The sequence below is a fragment of the Oryza sativa genome, chromosome 6 (genome assembly GCF_034140825.1).
Source record: "Oryza sativa Japonica Group chromosome 6, ASM3414082v1".
Taxonomy (NCBI): Eukaryota; Viridiplantae; Streptophyta; class Magnoliopsida; order Poales; family Poaceae; genus Oryza; species Oryza sativa.
Genome location: NC_089040.1, coordinates 25,799,369 through 25,815,994, shown reverse-complemented (window position 1 = coordinate 25,815,994; position 16,626 = coordinate 25,799,369). Strand labels below are relative to the sequence as shown.

At 42.1% G+C, this 16,626-nt stretch overlaps 2 protein-coding genes across 12 annotated transcripts; both read left to right on the top strand.

Moving 5' to 3' along the window:
- The first annotated feature begins 476 nt into the window (after positions 1-476).
- Positions 477-7,417, top strand: LOC107281450 (putative disease resistance protein RGA3). Of its 5 annotated transcripts, none has more exons than XM_066311520.1 (6): positions 477-733; positions 835-1,306; positions 1,421-1,533; positions 2,807-6,599; positions 6,745-6,837; positions 6,971-7,417. In XM_066311520.1, the coding sequence occupies exons 4-5, from the start codon at positions 2,822-2,824 to the stop codon at positions 6,774-6,776; spliced, it is 3,810 nt and encodes a 1,269-aa protein (XP_066167617.1). In that variant the 5' UTR covers positions 477-733; positions 835-1,306; positions 1,421-1,533; positions 2,807-2,821; the 3' UTR covers positions 6,777-6,837; positions 6,971-7,417. The 5 variants fall into 5 exon arrangements, with proteins under 5 accessions (XP_066167617.1, XP_066167615.1, XP_066167618.1 ...); XM_066311518.1 differs by having other exon boundaries at positions 1,421-1,630; XM_066311521.1 differs by having other exon boundaries at positions 1,418-1,533.
- Positions 7,418-8,304: 887 nt separating this feature from the next.
- Positions 8,305-14,639, top strand: LOC4341546 (putative disease resistance protein RGA3). 7 transcript variants are annotated; one of them, XM_015788680.3, is made up of 6 exons: positions 8,305-8,438; positions 9,155-12,644; positions 12,742-13,014; positions 13,102-13,179; positions 13,549-13,706; positions 14,147-14,639. In XM_015788680.3, exons 2-3 carry the CDS (start codon positions 9,215-9,217, stop codon positions 12,849-12,851), a joined length of 3,540 nt encoding a protein of 1,179 aa, XP_015644166.1. In that variant the 5' UTR covers positions 8,305-8,438; positions 9,155-9,214; the 3' UTR covers positions 12,852-13,014; positions 13,102-13,179; positions 13,549-13,706; positions 14,147-14,639. The 7 variants fall into 7 exon arrangements, with proteins under 7 accessions (XP_015644166.1, XP_066167755.1, XP_066167759.1 ...); XM_066311658.1 differs by having other exon boundaries at positions 13,102-13,464; XM_066311662.1 differs by lacking the exon at positions 13,102-13,179 and having other exon boundaries at positions 9,164-12,644.
- The last annotated feature ends 1,987 nt before the right edge of the window (positions 14,640-16,626 follow it).

Here is a 16,626-nt window from a genome sequence, read left to right as displayed (position 1 = left end):
TTTGCCAACTGACCTATTTCTGCCACCTCTTTAGTCGTAACTACGGTATGGTCTTCTATGTTTACATAGGGGAGATTTGCTCTGAACCAGTAAAAATATCTTACGGTACCAAATATTCCTCTCAATATATTCGGCCCACAAATGAACTTGGCCCACCTAATAGCCATCAAAGGATTCAGCCCACCACTGATAATTCCCGTTAACAAATTCAGCCTGCGAGATAATTTGGACCACCTAATAACCATGATTGAATTTGGCCCATTACTGAATTTGCCCCCACTTAATTCTCGTCCATAAATCCAGCCTACTAATCTATTTGGCCCATCAGTTTCCAGTAACGAATCAGGCCTACTGGATTCAGCCCATCTCTTTCTCCTCAACAAATTTGGCCCACGTGTTAAAAAAACAAAACGGCCCATATACAGAAGAGAGTGAACTCATGGGTGTATTTTTTGGCCCACGAGAACGTGGCCGACGTGGCCACCGGCGGCGGGCGTACGCCTCCGCCGCGGCCGGCGCAGACCGGGCGAATACTCCGGCGAGGTCACTGGAGGTCCATGGCCTGCCCTCGTGAGCCGGGATCCGGGGGGCGCTGCACCGCCTACGTGGTGCGGGTGCTCCGGTTCACCGGCTTGGCCGGGCGGCCGCTGGCGGCGGGGCGGGCGGCCGTATCGATCTACACGCTTTGTGGCGGAAGCATGGCTTGTTTGGCGCCGCTCCGCCGATCGCCGTGGTAGGGTTTCGAATGCAATCAATTGCTGCATCCTTTCCCCCATTTTCTATATGGATTTCGAGACACCACCCGTATTTTAATGAATTGCATAATGTGCATAGGCTTTTTCAGGGCCCAGCTAAGCAAAATCATACAGCTGCCTTTGAAGACTAGATCGGCGTCTTCCCGTGTGGCTGGCTGCTGGCGCGCTTCCGACCAAACCGCCCAGGGATTCCGTGCATTTGTTATGTAGAAAAATATATGTGAGAGGAAGATTGAGATTAATGGGACAATTGTGGCTTGGTGATTTAGTGACCAATCCAATTCTCTAAAGATAAGTAAAGACCAAATCCCATCAAATTAGAATCGATCATAATCTGGTATAATTTATTTATTGAATTAGTGTTCACATGACAAACTAATCATGTGCTGGGGGAAGAAAATGACAACTGTATGGCTCACCATTTAACCCCATCTTGCTTTGGCCAATGCCCACCACTTTGTCAATCCCCATTGCTTGCAGTATCGCTACAGCTTCTTTATGGTTTCTTGTTCTGGAAGGGAAAAAAGAATTTATGCCATAATACTGATCAGGTATTATTCTTGGTCTCTTTCGCTTGATAGCAGGAGTTTATGCCATAATATTGATCAGGTATTCTTCAGAGTTTAAAGGCTTCTAAATTTCGAAGGATTTGTTTTTTGAAGCAGGAGCAGTGCTATTCATTAGCTTGACGGAAGTTTATTTACAAGGAAAAACAAATCAACTAAGACATGTACTTAGAATTGAAGTTCAACATTGCTACGCTATTGCTTCCTAGAAGGTTTCAATTTCTTCCTTGATCATGAAGCGCTCATCTACCATCTTCAGTTGATGTTCAACAATTTTCCTATTTGTCTCCTTCCATTATTCCAAACTGTGTATGTTCCTATTGTTATTATCCTCCTTCTCCTGCTTTATTTTTCCTACCGTCAGTGCATTCCCATGATGCCAGAGTATAACCATAATTTGTTGGATAGAGATTAATGTCCAGCCAAACAGAGATCTTGGGCCAAAGTTGTTTGGAGAATGGCCATTGATGAAGCAAGTGTTTTGCTTTTTCCTGTACTTGATCACATAATTGAAAAATATCATCATTCAGAAATCATCTTGCTTGTAGTTTGTGAGCTGTTAATATTTTCTCCTGCAATAGTAGCCACATGAAGAACATAAGGTTTTGTTATGTTTCCAACCTCCAGATACTAGCTAGGCATGTTTGCTGAACAGCGCAACAAATTGTACTCTATAATCTGATCTAGCACTGTGGATTCCAGAATGGCAGAATGATGTCCATTTCCAGGTTATGGAGTTTGGATGGTCATTAGAACTTATATTTTGCAATTTTATCCACAAGTAGAAGATTGCCAGGAAGTTAACATTTTTACTTCTATGCAATCCTCTCATCCTTTTGTTGCCTGTAAAATTTCGAAGGATTTCTCAGCATAATAAAACTCACAAAATCGAAATTTTCGAAGGATTTTTCAGGACATATGAATTATCTATGAGTGTGCTGGATTGAAGTTGGTATCCCCAGCAGTTCATGTTGTGCCCATGCTTTTGTTTTGTTTGGGCTGTATAAGACTCTCTATTTGTTCCTTTTGGCTTTCTCCAAAAAACCGGGTAATTAAAATTACCTGTTATCTAAAATAAGTATGATTTATCTATGCTTTACTTGGTCGAAGTATATATGTTGAACCTAATTCTGTCTTTTGATTACTCAAATAGATTTTGTGAACTATAAGGAACTTGTGAACCTGTGTGGTTTTGCATAATCAATATGATTGCCCTTCTGTCTGGACTGTTTCACGGGGAGAGGATTATTTATGTCTCAGTAACAGTTGCTGACAATTGAATTTGTTGGTCCCAATCATAGTTTAGTATCTTTGTTCTGAAACACCTAAATCAGGCTTACACAAGCTTTTATATTTTACACATTGGGCTCCTAGGTTGTTTCATCCTCTCTAGAAATTAAGCTTCTGAAAATTCTTTGCATACTGTGTTTTCGGCTATTTTGGTCCCCATAGTTATAACAATTCATTATTTATGATATCATGCAGGGAATTTCTGATTACATGGCTGAGTTTTCAGCAATGAGTTCTGTAGGATGGATTGTTTCACCTATCATTCGTAAAATGGTTTCTGTGGTGCAGTCCTATATATCAAGCCAGTTCACCTGGAAGTCTGAGATGATGTCTGATCTCAAGAATTTGGAGTCCACTTTGGTACAGATTTTGTTGGTGGTTGGCGCAGCGGAAAGACGAAGTAGAAAAGACAGTAGTCAAGTGATGTCATTGCACCAAATGAAAGATGCAGTCTGTGAAGCTGATGATGTCTTGGATGAGTTTGACTATCTGATCAAAGAAAAGATTGAAGACCTAGGCATGTTCTCATCTGTTCTCTCTATTGGCAAGCGTTTAGTTAGCATTGATAAGCTCAGATCAAAATTACAAGAAGTTATAAAAACACTGGGCAGAGTTAGAGCTTCCGCAGAGATGTTTGCTCAAGTTATGGCAGGGGAGGTCTCTAGCTTCAGTCAGTCTCCTGAGTATGCTCCAGCAAGAGCCACAGGATCTCTTTTGCGTGAAGATACAATTTTTGGACGGAAGAATGAGATTGATGAACTAGTAAGTATATTGGTGAAGGATTGTGATGAACATTTGTCTTATGATTGTCAGTTATTTAATACAGTGGTGCATTCTATTGTTGGTGTTGGGGGCATCGGCAAGACTACACTAGCACAAGCTATTTACAATGATGAGCGGATTACTGAGATTTTTGATCTGAAGATATGGGTTTGTGTCTCCCATAATTTTGACAAAACTAGACTAACTAAGGAGATCATAGCATGCACAGCTGGCACAGAACATATTGAATTGGCCAGTTTCAATTTCAGTATGCTCCAAGAAAAGCTTCGAGATAGACTGATGTGCAAAAGGTTTCTTCTAGTGCTGGATGATGTGTGGTATGATGAAAGAGTTGGAGAGCACATGAACAGAGAAACGTGGAAGGAGTTGATAGCTCCCATAAGAAATATATATATAAGTTCTGAGGCTTTAGAGAGAAAGAGAACAGGAAGCAAAATACTAGTGACAACCCGGGCAGAATTGGTAGCAAAAATGCTAGATTCGAGAAGCTTATTTTTCTTGCAGGGCCTTGGAAAAGATGACAGCAGAATGCTCTTCCGGAAATGTGCATTTGGAAACAGGAATCCAGAAGATTACCCAGAGTTGAAGATAATTGAGGACCAAATTGTTGAAAACCTAAAAGGCTCAGCTCTAGCCATTAAGGTGACTGGAGGCCATTTAAGTGGCAAATACAACGCTCTGGAATGGAACAAAATTCTTCAGAAAAGTGTACTCAACCCTAATGACATTATGACAATCTTACGCTCAAGTTATGAAAGCTTACCAAATTATCTTCAGCAGTGTTTTACGTACTGCAGTTTATTCCCTAAAGGTTACCGCATTGATCCAAACAGGCTGATCCATATGTGGGCAGCTCAGGGTTTTGTTCATTCAGACAGAAATATCAATACTAGTCTGGAGGATATTGGCAGAGGCTATTTCAATGATTTGCTACAGCGCTCATTTTTCCAAGTGTTCCGATGTGGAGACCAAATTTACTATATTATGCATGATGTATTGAATGATCTGGCACTTCATGTTTCTGGGGGCGAATGCCATAGGATTGAACATGGCAGTCCGAGTGAGTTACCCCATCATATTAGGCATTTGTCTGTTTCTGCTGAACTCCTGGAAAATTTTGTGAGTTTTGGTAGTTTGGGAAGATTGCGTTCACTACTAGTTTTTAACAAGTCTTGGTTTTGCTCAAAACTCAGCCTCACTCATGGTATACTTGCCAAGCTGAAGGGGGTGCGGGTGCTGGATGTAAGTGGCTGTTGCATGAAACGCTTGCCTGATGCTGTGTACAATCTCATTCACCTCCGTTTCCTAGCTATACAGCGGACATGTTACACACTACCTAAAACAATTTCTAGACTTCATCATCTAAGGGCCTTGTTTGTACAGTATCATTCATGTTATTCCTCTGGAAAATTTAGCTCACATTGTTCCTCTCACAAACTTTTGAATCTTTCATGGGGGCAAGTGAACATAGCTGGAGGTTGTTTCAGTCTTCCTGAAAGCATTAACAGACTCAGTAACTTGGTGCATGTTGATATAGAGAAGTCATATGCTCTCATGCTAACAGGCATGCATCAACTTCCATGTGTTGAAGGTTCAGGAGAATTTCATGTTGGCAAGAAGGGGCAAAGTATTGTTGGGCTGAAGGATCTGAATGAACTTCGTGGAGAGCTTGCAATTAGATTGCTGGAGAATGTGAAAACAAAAGAGGAAGCTGCTAAGGCCAATCTTGAGCTAAAGAAGCACATAAGAAAGCTGGAGCTAGAATGGGGATCGGGTGACCATGATGGTCACACTAGCAATGGTTGTGATGTGCTTAATGTGCTAAAGCCGCACCCTAATCTTGTCGAGCTAACTATAAGTGGATATCCAGGTGCTACTTCTCCCACCTGGTTGAATTCTGGTTGGCTGAGCAGTTTGCAATTGATTTGCTTACGTGATTGTAAAAAATGGGAGGTACTTCCACCTTTAGGGGATCTACCATTGCTTAAAGCTCTTGAAGTTCGGAGAATGGATGAATTAAAAATACTAGATCAGGAGTTCTTGGGCCGTAAAGGATTCCCCTCATTGGAGAGACTGCTGCTGGAACGCTTGCCCAAACTAGAATGGAGTATTGTAGAGAACGACCAGTTGTTTCCTGCTCTCAGAGATCTCTCATTTTCTGGATGCCCAAGGTTAAGAGAATACCCGACCTATGTGCGTACCCTCAGACATATTGCTATACTTGATAAGGAACAAATCCACTTCAAGGTTTTTATGGACAACTTTGAACTCACAAGATCATTTTGCTGCCTGTTGTCAAGCTTCTTCTATGTCTTGCGTGTTCATCACCTAGAGTTTGTTGAAAAGCTGAAGATCTACGTAGATCATTTGAGAGACATTCCTAAGGTAGCCTTCAATAATATGAAGCAACTCAAAGAGCTCACAATATTTGGTTTAGGATCATCTTGGGAGAATACATACCCCATAATTAGCACATTGTGGGATGAGGATGGGGTTACTGTGCTTCCTACATCACTTCAACGTCTTGAACTAATAAAGTGTCAGTTGCGAGCAAGTTCTTTATCCAAGTTGCTGAACAACCTCGTATGCCTCGACACACTAGACCTTGGACCTTGTGATACAGTTGGAATGCCATCTCAATTATCATTAAGCATGCACCAGTTGAGGATGCTCAGACAATTAAACATATACAAATGTTATTGGCTGATGTCACTCGAGGGATCACAATCCCTTGTCTCCCTCAAAGAGTTGAGATTGGAAAATTGTGATAATTTGGAATCTGTACCAGACATGGATAACATGCCATCCCTCCAAATTTTACTTTTACGAAGTTGCCCCCAAGTGACACGACTATATCAATCTGGTTGCCACACAGCTTTGGAGGAATTGAGAATTGAATCCTGTGATGGGCTAGCATCACTAGAAGATTTGAATGAACTTGTTTCCCTTAGAAAGATGAAGGTTATAGAATGCTCTGCTCTCATATCGCTGCCTGATATGAGCACCTTTTATTCACTAAAGATTCTTGTAATTGGTCGATGCACTCAACTTAGGGCACTGCCGAGGAATGGTCTCCCTGTATCACTTAAAGCTTTCTTCTTGATAGAAGGCCATCCATTATTAGGCAAGCAGTTTGAGCTGAAAAATGGTCCTGACTACAACAAGGTTGCTGCCCTTTCTGGATGCATGCGTCATACAAATCAGAGTAATATTACTTTTTATTCACTGTTCTGAATTTAGTATTGGAATTTGGAAATTGAATATGTCATTTATTTATTCTGGAATGTCAAATTTCTCGTTGATACATAGTACATAGATCTAATTCTAGTGCCATGACCCGTTCCTTGTAGGGAAAGTTTGGGAGTACTGGTCGAAATTCTGAACTGGCAACCAAGCGAAACTGTTGTGGACAAGTTCTGATCTGGCAACCAAGCTAAACTACTGTGAGTATAATAGTTCCGAGTTCGTAAGAAGTGATACTCCGTATTACACATACCGACACACCTACACGCACCAATTACATGACCATTTTGAAACGCAAGTTAGCGCTTACATTTTATATATTTTTGTATGCAGATCGCTTCTTAGCGTTTACATTGACTGTTTATGGGGATCGGAGAATTTGAAGATCACCAGAGTGGTCAGCACTTGTTAAGTTGCATGTTTTCATGAGGATTATGATGGGTTGCACTGGCTTGAGGAGCGATCTAGTTACCCAGATAAATTTGGGTGTCAGGGTGGCAAATGGCATGCGTCCCCTGCGTTGTGCTGCTGTTCCTGTGCAAATTCCAATTGCATGCTGCAATTTGGGTTTTCCATGTGCCAATGTTACTGAAATGGTGCACCGTTCGGTTTCTGATTATGCAAATGTGCTCATGATTCAATCGGCAAAATCCAATGCCCACGTTGTTCTCTTCGCTCTATATTGTTCCTGTTTAAAATGTAGAAAAGCTCAGTTGTTGCTAAAGTGGAATTACTGGATTTCAATTCAATGGCTATAATGATTATTCTAGGGGTATGCAACTAACAAATGTTGATATTTAGAAATAATGGGTAGAAATCCGAACTCTATATCCACAAATGGATACTCCCTCCGTACTCGTAAAGGAAGTTGTTTAGGACAATGTTTAAGTCAAACCTTGGGAATATAAATCATGAATAACTCTTAAGTTGTTGAGTTTGAAAATATAAAAATTATGTGAATATATTTGTCTTGAAAAAAGTATACATATATTACCTTTCAATAAATATTTTTATAGAAACAAGAAGTCAAAGTTGTGTTTTGGAGACCGTGTCGCTGTCCAAAACGACTTTCTTTACGAGTACGGAGGGAGTATACTCTATCAATAAATATTGATAGCAGCTGTCTATGCGACGATCGTACTCTTGACAGGCAAAGTAAATGAGAAATTTCCTCTCAATTCTAAGGCATTTAGCTTTTTACCACTTTTAAGATGTGGTAGTTAAGAATATGCCACTCACAGTATATGACATGTGGGCCCTCATGTGTCTGTAACATATAAGTTCAGTGGCAATTTCTTAATGGCCACTTATGAAAGTGGTAAGCCAATAGTTAAATACTCCCTCCGTACTCGTAAAGGAAGTCGTTTTGGACATGGACACGATCTCCAAAACACAATTTTGACTTCTTGTTTCTATAAAAATATTTATTGAAAAGTGATATATATATATATATATATATATATATATATATATATATTTTTATGAAAGTATTTTTTCAAGACAAATATATTCATATAATTTTTACATTTTCAAACTTAACAACTTGAAAGTTATTTATGATTTATATTTTTAAGGTTTGACTTAAACATTGTCCTAAACGACTTTCTTTACGAATATGAATGGAGTATCTCTGTAAACTCCCAATACCTCCTTAGGAACTGTCCTTCAGTCAGTGTCGTCTGTCGTGTCGTCCCCTTCCTTGATCCTCTGCTCTCTTTCCCATCCAGCCTCCGGGACTCCGGTCTCGCGTCAAACGCGGATTGATCGACAAGGAGATTGGAGTTCTGATCCTGCCAATCAGGTATGGCGTTTGTTTCCCCTGTAACCTAGCTTCATTAAGTTATCCTAGGACTCGTCGCGCCGCCGCGAAATCGTGCTTAGGTACTCCAGTGGCGCAGGATTCAGTCCTTATAATATCCTCTATTTTTTTTTAAATTTTTCGGAGGAAATACAGATACTTCGGGTTTTCGGGATAGTACTTCATACATGAAGCAACGAAGTTTTTGAGAACTTAGTTTATCTGGGGCAGCATGGGCCATGGAGAGATACTCCAGTTGATGCTTATTTGGATTTCGGAGAGGGATCTGCTCTAATTAGGAATGGAACTCCTACCAGTTTGGAGGCAAATAATTTTGGATGCGTGTATGACAAATTATCAACCCCCCCCCACCCCCCCCACCCAAAGAACTTAAGTTTCTTCTCTGTTTGGATATTTGTCTTTTAGCCTCTTTAACCGGGAAAAAAACGAGATAGTTACATCATTTGTACTCCTACCCTTATTTTGCCTAGGGGCCTAATGATCTGATAAAACAAAGCAGCAGAATCAGAGCATAATGGGAAATTTATGTACTTATAGTTCTAGTATCTCTGGCAGTAATCTTACATGCATTTGAGTAATGCGAAGGTTATTTCTGAATTGTGCTATCAACTATATGAACCAGCACCAATATGTTCCACTTCTACATGTTCACGTTATGTTTTTCTCTTTGGATAATTGATCTGACCAATACATGATAGGTAGATCAGTTGAAAGCTACACGGAGAAACTGAAGAGCCTTAAACACTATATTGAGCAACATGGCCACTATACCACTAGCCACTGGAGTTGGATGGGTGGTTTCTCCTGTCATCAAGCTTATGTTTGAGAAGGTCCAATCATATATATCAACCCAGTACAGATGGCAGTCCAACTTGGATGATGGCCTTAAAAAGCTCGAGACTATTTTAACTGAAACTTTATTGGTGGTGGGCACTGCAGAAAGGCGGAGAACACTTGATTTCAATCAGCAAGCTTTGCTCCACCAGCTGAAAGATGCTGTCTATGATGCTGAGGACATCTTGGATGAATTTGACTACATGCTTCTGAAAGAAAATGCTGAAAAGCGAAATCTTAGAAGCTTAGGCTCCAGTTCTATTTCCATTGCTAAGCGTTTGGTTGGCCATGATAAGTTTAGATCCAAGTTAAGAAAGATGCTTAAAAGCTTGAGTAGAGTAAAAGAATGTGCTGACATGCTTGTCAGAGTGATTGGACCAGAAAACTGTAGCTCACACATGTTGCCTGAGCCGCTCCAATGGCGTATTACCAGCTCATTTTCACTTGGTGAGTTTGTGGTCGGTCGTCAGAAGGAGCGAGATGAACTAGTGAACCAATTGTTAGAACAGGTAGGCATACCTAAGTCAAGAAGCGAAGGAGCAAGACCAACATCATCAGAGGTAATAACCATAGTCGGTACTGGTGGAATTGGAAAAACTACTTTAGCTCAACTTATTTACAATGATAAAAGAATAGAGGATAATTATGATTTGAGGGCATGGATATGTGTCTCACATGTCTTTGATAAGGTCAGAATCACCAAAGAAATTCTAACATCTATTGATAAGACCATTGACCTAACAAATTTCAATTTTAGCATGCTCCAAGAAGAACTCAAGAACAAAGTAAAAATGAAGAAGTTTTTACTTGTGTTGGATGACGTTTGGTATGATGAAAAGGTTGGAGGGTCTATAAATGCTGATAGATGGAGAGAATTATTTGCTCCTTTATGGCATGGGGTGAAAGGAGTCAAGATTTTAGTTACAACTCGAATGGATATTGTTGCAAATACATTAGGCTGTACCACTCCGTTCCCTTTGAGTGGTCTAGAGAGTGAAGATAGCTGGGAACTTTTCAGAAGATGTGCATTTAACACTAGAGATCCAAAAGAACATCTGGAATTAAAGTCTATAGGTGAACACATTGTGCAAAGGTTGAATGGCTCAGCATTAGCTATAAAAGCAGTTGGTGGTCATCTTAGTTCAAACTTCAACAATCAAGAATGGAATCGAGTTCTAAATAAGGGTCTATCAAATGAGAAAGATATCATGACAATTTTACGCCTAAGCTATGAATGCTTGCCAGAGCACCTTCAACAATGTTTTTCTTTCTGTGGTTTGTTCCCAAAAGGTTATTATTTCGAGCCTGATGTATTGGTGAACATGTGGATAGCTCATGAATTTATTCAGGATGGTAGGCACACCTATGGAAGTCTTAAAAGCACTGGAAGAAGTTATTTTGATGAGTTGTTATCTAGATCATTTTTCCAGGCGCTTCAGTATGGAGGTACAGTACATTACGTTATGCATGACCTCATGAACGATCTTGCTGTCCACACATCCAATGGTGAGTGCTACAGATTAGATGTTGATGAACCTGAAGAGATCCCGCCAGCAGTTCGACATCTGTCCATACTGGCTGAAAGAGTTGACCTACTTTGCGTCTGTAAGTTGCAAAGGCTCCGCACACTAATAATCTGGAATAAAGTCAGGTGTTTTTGCCCACGAGTTTGTGTGGATGCAGATCTTTTCAAGGAGTTGAAGGGCTTGAGACTATTGGATTTGACTGGTTGCTGCTTAAGACATTCACCTGACTTAAATCACATGATACACCTTCGATGCTTAACTCTCCCAAATACTAACCATCCACTATCTGATTCACTCTGTAGTCTTCATCATTTACGAATGTTATCTGTACACCCACATTCATGCTTTATGGATACAAGACCTATTATCTTCCCAAAAAATCTGGATAACCTCAGCTGTATTTTTCATATTGATGTTCATAAGGACCTTTTTGTTGATTTAGCTTCTGTGGGGAATATGCCATATCTTTGGGCAGCTGGAAAATTCTGTGTTGGAAACACAAAAATGCAGGGACTAGAGGTGCTAAAGGACATGAATGAACTCCAGGGGTTCCTTACAATTACATCTCTCGAGAATGTGAAAAACAAGGATGAAGCAACTAATGCTCAGCTAGTCAACAAGAGTCAAATATCTAGGTTGAAGCTGCAATGGGGCTCTTGTAATGCAGATAGCAAGTCAGATGAACAGAATGTGCTTAATTCTTTAATACCTCACCCTGGCCTTGAGGAATTGACTGTTGATGGATACCCAGGTTGTTCATCTCCGTCTTGGCTGGAGTCCGAGTGGCTATCTAGATTGCGACACATCAGCATTCACAACTGCACATGTTGGAAGTTCCTTCCTCCTTTAGGCCAGATACCATCTCTCAAGAAACTTCATATTGATAGAATGGATGCATTAGAATGTATAGACACATCTTTCTATGGGATTGCTGGTTTTCCCTCCCTGGAAACACTAGAATTGACACAGTTGCCAGAACTAGTATATTGGTCTTCTGTCGATTATGCTTTTCCTGTTCTTCGTGATGTATTCATCAGTTGCCCAAAGCTGAAAGAACTTCCACTAGTCTTTCCTCCACCTGTAGAAATGAAAGTGCTTTCATCCAACATTGTTTGCACACAGCATACTGATCATCGCTTGGACACATGCATTATTCAAAAGGTTAGTTTAACTAGCCTTGTGGGTATTTTCCATCTTTGGCACTTGGATTCTGAGGAAATCGCAGACACCAGCTTTGACAGAGCAAACATGTTGAACAATGGGCTTAGAGATTCAAGCCCCAATCTTCCATCCCTTGAAGGACCATTTATTGGCTGGTGTTCTGATTTTCACCATGCATTTGTGAGGTTAAATGAAATGGAAATTGTAGATTGCCCCAATGTAACATCATTGGTGGACTTTGGGTGTTTTCCTGCCCTCCAGAATTTGATCATAAGGGATTGCCCCAAATTGAAGGAACTACCTGATAATGGCAACCTGACAACATTAACAAAGGTGCTTATAGAGTCCTGCTACGGACTAGTATCACTGAGGAGCCTGAGAAACCTTTCTTTCCTCTCCAAACTGGAGATAAAACATTGCCTGAAGTTAGTGGCTTTGCCAGAAATGGTTAACTTCTTCTCCCTCAGAGTCATGATCATACAAGATTGCCCTGAACTTGTTTGTTTACCAGAAGACGGTCTTCCTATGACCCTTAACTTTTTGTATTTGAGCGGATGCCATCCATTGCTAGAGGAGCAGTTTGAATGGCAACATGGTGTTGAGTGGGAGAAGTATGCCGTGCTGCCGTCATGCTTCTATGCTGGTAAATCGATGGAAGATACTGAAGGTAACCCATCACGACTTGAATTTTGATGAGGATAAGTTTAGAAATTGATTTGTTGCAATAATATTACCGCAACATACTAACTCATGTCCTTTTGCAGATATAGCTGACGAAATACTTCTTGAAAATGATATGATTGAGTGGTCAACCCAGACCAGTCTACTGCATCCAACTGATTCTGCAGCAAGCTCTTCCAGTTTTCTTCAGTGAATTATCTGCATTGATCAAGACTTCGGCATGGCCATTGGGCACACCGCGCACCGACGCTGTTGGCCAGCTGGCCACGGCTGGCCATTCATGCCTGTGCAGCTCAGCCACCCTGGCATGAAATTCATTTGCATATTCCATTTTAATCGGGCCAACTTATCATGAGGTCTGTGCATTTTCGCATCTAAACCTACTCTTAGAGCACTACAGAACATTCACCGGTCATTGCTTACAGTTTGTACCCTTGCCGTAGGATGCAATGTAGCCATGTGCTCCTTTGAACATCAGGAGCATGGTTCTTGTGGAGTTTTTTTTTTTCTGAAACAATCGGGTATGTATTTTTTCTAGAAATCAGATCGATAATCGGGTAAATACCCATAAACAGGACATGGCCTTTTTAACCATACTGTCTGTACGTGTACAATATTAGTGTATGCTACTAGATTGCTAGAGTGATGGCTAGTTCTCGACTGCCTACTGTTTGTCATTTACAGAAGATACGTTAGGCTCATTAGATGTAATTTTGTAGACTGTACATTCTTTGGGATGTTATTAGCTTTGTATCTGGGGTTCTACAAATACAATGGACAGGTTGATCCCATGATTCCTGTGTAAGGTCGTGCTATGTGCTCAGTTTCTGTGTTTAGCATCTTCTTCTCAATGTCTTTGCTTAATTTTTTTATTCTCTGCGCAATTTCAGGGACAAAAAGAAGGAAATTTTGTGCTCGTGAAAACATGGGCCAATTCAGCAATTCTGTTTGCTGAATGTTTCCATATTGGGAGAGTTCAGCTAGAGTTGACGACGAGAAGATACCCTTGAACGGAAAATTGGAAGCTGCTTCCCAGTTGAATTCTCTTGTATGTATTCTGATTTCTGAGTTGAAGTCTATGCTACTAGTTAAAAAGATCTGAAATAGTATAATGCGTACTCTCTCCGTTATATATTAATTATAAGTCATTTTGATGAAGCTTATAAAAAAATTTAGCAACAATGTTTCATTAAAACTAACATTTTATATATTATTTAATATGTTTTGGTAGTAAGTTTGTTTTGTGTTGAAAATATTATTATATTTTTCTGTAAACTTGATTAAATTTAAAAAGTTTGACTAGGAAAAAAAACAAAACTACTTATAATATGATAAATAATGAAAAGGAGGTAGTAATATGTTGCAGTGCTCTCATGTTTTGGGGAGTGATCTGCTCACCCTTGCTTTTGATTCCCAGCTGATGGCTGATTTTTTTAAATATAATTCTTTCATGTATAAGAAATTGAGAACATTTTGTATTTTGTGCAGGCTCAGGCAGTGCAGGTATTGGCATAATTATTCGTGATAACTTCGGCTCAGTCTTGTTATCATCCTGGAAGTACATTCGACATGGAGCATCAGCAGAAGAATTGAAACTATTGGCTTGTCGTGGAGGTTTAGCTCTGGCCACTGAATGGGTTCATATGCCAGTAGTGCTAGAAACAGATTGTTTATCCGTAGTTATGCACTAAATTCTCATAAAGAGAATCGATCTAAATGATGTCATATTATCATTGATGTGCAATGTACAAAGGAGTTGCTTTCAGAGGTGAAGATTTGTCATGTTGTAAGATGAGGTAAGATGAGGCAACAGGGTAGCTCATGAGTTAGCACCACTGGCTAGCAAAACGAAGTATTGTGCAGTTTGGCGGGAACATGTTCCTACTTGCGTACAAGGCTTTGTTCTCAACGATTGTAATAACTTTGTTACCTATCAATGAAGCTCTCTCTTCCTTGAAAAAAAAAAGAAAATAAAAAGAAACTGAGAACATTATTTTCATGTTCGGATATAGTATGAAATTGTATCCGAGATATATTAATATCGTTATGATTTGATACGATTTGGTCTTCCCTTATCTATAGAGAGTTGATTTTAGACCGGACAATTTAGGAATCAATTTGGAACAAGTGAATTTTATTTTACAGAAAAAAATGTAGAGATTTTATGACCATATCCTTTGAAATTAACTACTCCAAAAGATGCTTTGTCAATGAAATGGAAATATCTGATGATTTACGTCAGCGAAATTGTTGTGAGAGAGAGAGAGAGAGAGAGAGAGAACAGTTGGTTTGGGCTCTACTTGGGCCGTGACTGGGCTAGGCACACTTCCACGGCGAAGCAGTTCGTCTGGCCGGCGGGGAAGCCAGAAGGAAAAAGTACACCGAAGGTCCCTGAACTTGTCATCGAGTTACAAAAACGTCCTGCAAATAAGATATCCGACGTCTCTTAACTAATCAAAATCAGTCACAATAAATTCGGTTTTGATCCCGGTTTGACCCTACGTGGCGGCTGAATCGGCATGGGACCCACGTGGACCCATATGTCAGCATGCCACGTCAGCCTCTTCTCTATTTCCCCTATTCTCTCCCTTCCTCCTCTCTCTCTCTCTCACTCCTCTGTGGGGCTTTGGACGGCCGGCGGTGGGGACGAGGTCGCCGGGGCATGGAGGTCCGACGGCCGGCCGGCAATGAGGCGGCGGCGACCCAGAAGGGAAGGGCGGCGGCGGCGGGAGCACGGAGGAGCAACACCAGCGTCTTGTGCCGCGTCCACAACGGCGTGCCAGCGCTGGCGGCCGGCAAGCAACACCAGCGTCTTGTGCCGCGTCCACCGCGGCAGCCGCGACCGCGGCGTGCCAGCGCCGGCGGCCAACGAGGTCGCGTTGGCGGCGCCGGACATTGCTGCTGCTGCCTCCCGGAACTCGATCGAGACACATCAAGGGATCCACCAGCTGGGATTTATCTACGGCCATCGCAGCCATTAAATCGGGAATCAAAGCTTGCAATTTTGGCATCCAGCAGAAACAGGCAAGAAATTAATCTCGTGCTACAAATGCCATCTCATCATACTCATCTCTTCTTATCTCATCCAACTAAGAGGCCATAGAAAATCAGTGTCATTCTACTGGCAAATCACAATTAGGCAAAAAAAAAAGCAAGAAGTTAATCTAGTACAGCTACCGCAGCTCGCATAAGGGCACCGGCGAGGAGCTCGCCGGAGCGCCACTGCCGCCGCTTTGCCTCAGGGCCCTTATCAAGGGCTTGGTCGCCGACCACGACGAGGCTGCGTCGGCCGTGCACGCACACGCGGCCAAGCTCGGCCTCGACCACCGCCTCGCCGTCCGCGATGGGCTCGTCGAGCTCTACCTCGCGCGCGTCGAGCTCGCCTCCGCGTGGGCGCTCTTCGACGGATTCCCCGCCGGCTGGCCGGGACGTCGTTTCTTGTACGGTCATGGCGGATGATAGCGGCGTGTGCATCGACACCGTCGCCGCCGCTGCGGCGTTCTCGGCGTGCGCGCAAATCGGGGGCCTTGCGCTGGGTCGGGAGCTTTAGGGGGATGCCCGTGAAGAAGAACGTCCTCGTCCCGGCCGCCGCCGCCACGTCGCGGCCGGCCGTCGGACCTCCTCGCCCCGGCAACGACCTCCCCACCGCCGGCCGGCCTGCCCAATCCAGAGAGAAGAGTGGGAGAGAGAGAAGGGAGGAAAGGAGAGGAAGGGAGAGGCTGGTCGCTGACGTGGCATCCTGACGTATGGGGCCCACGTGGGTCCTACGCTGACTCAGCCGCCACGTCAGACAAACCGGGGTCAAAACCGCTGAGGGATCTTCGGTGGATGCGTTATATCCTGTTTTGCGGTAAGGGGACGATTTTGTAACTCGAGGACAAGTTGAGGGACCTTCGGTGTACTTTTTCCAAGCCAGAATGGGGGAGGCGGCGGCGCTGGATGCTCGCTGTCGCTGGTGACACTCGCCG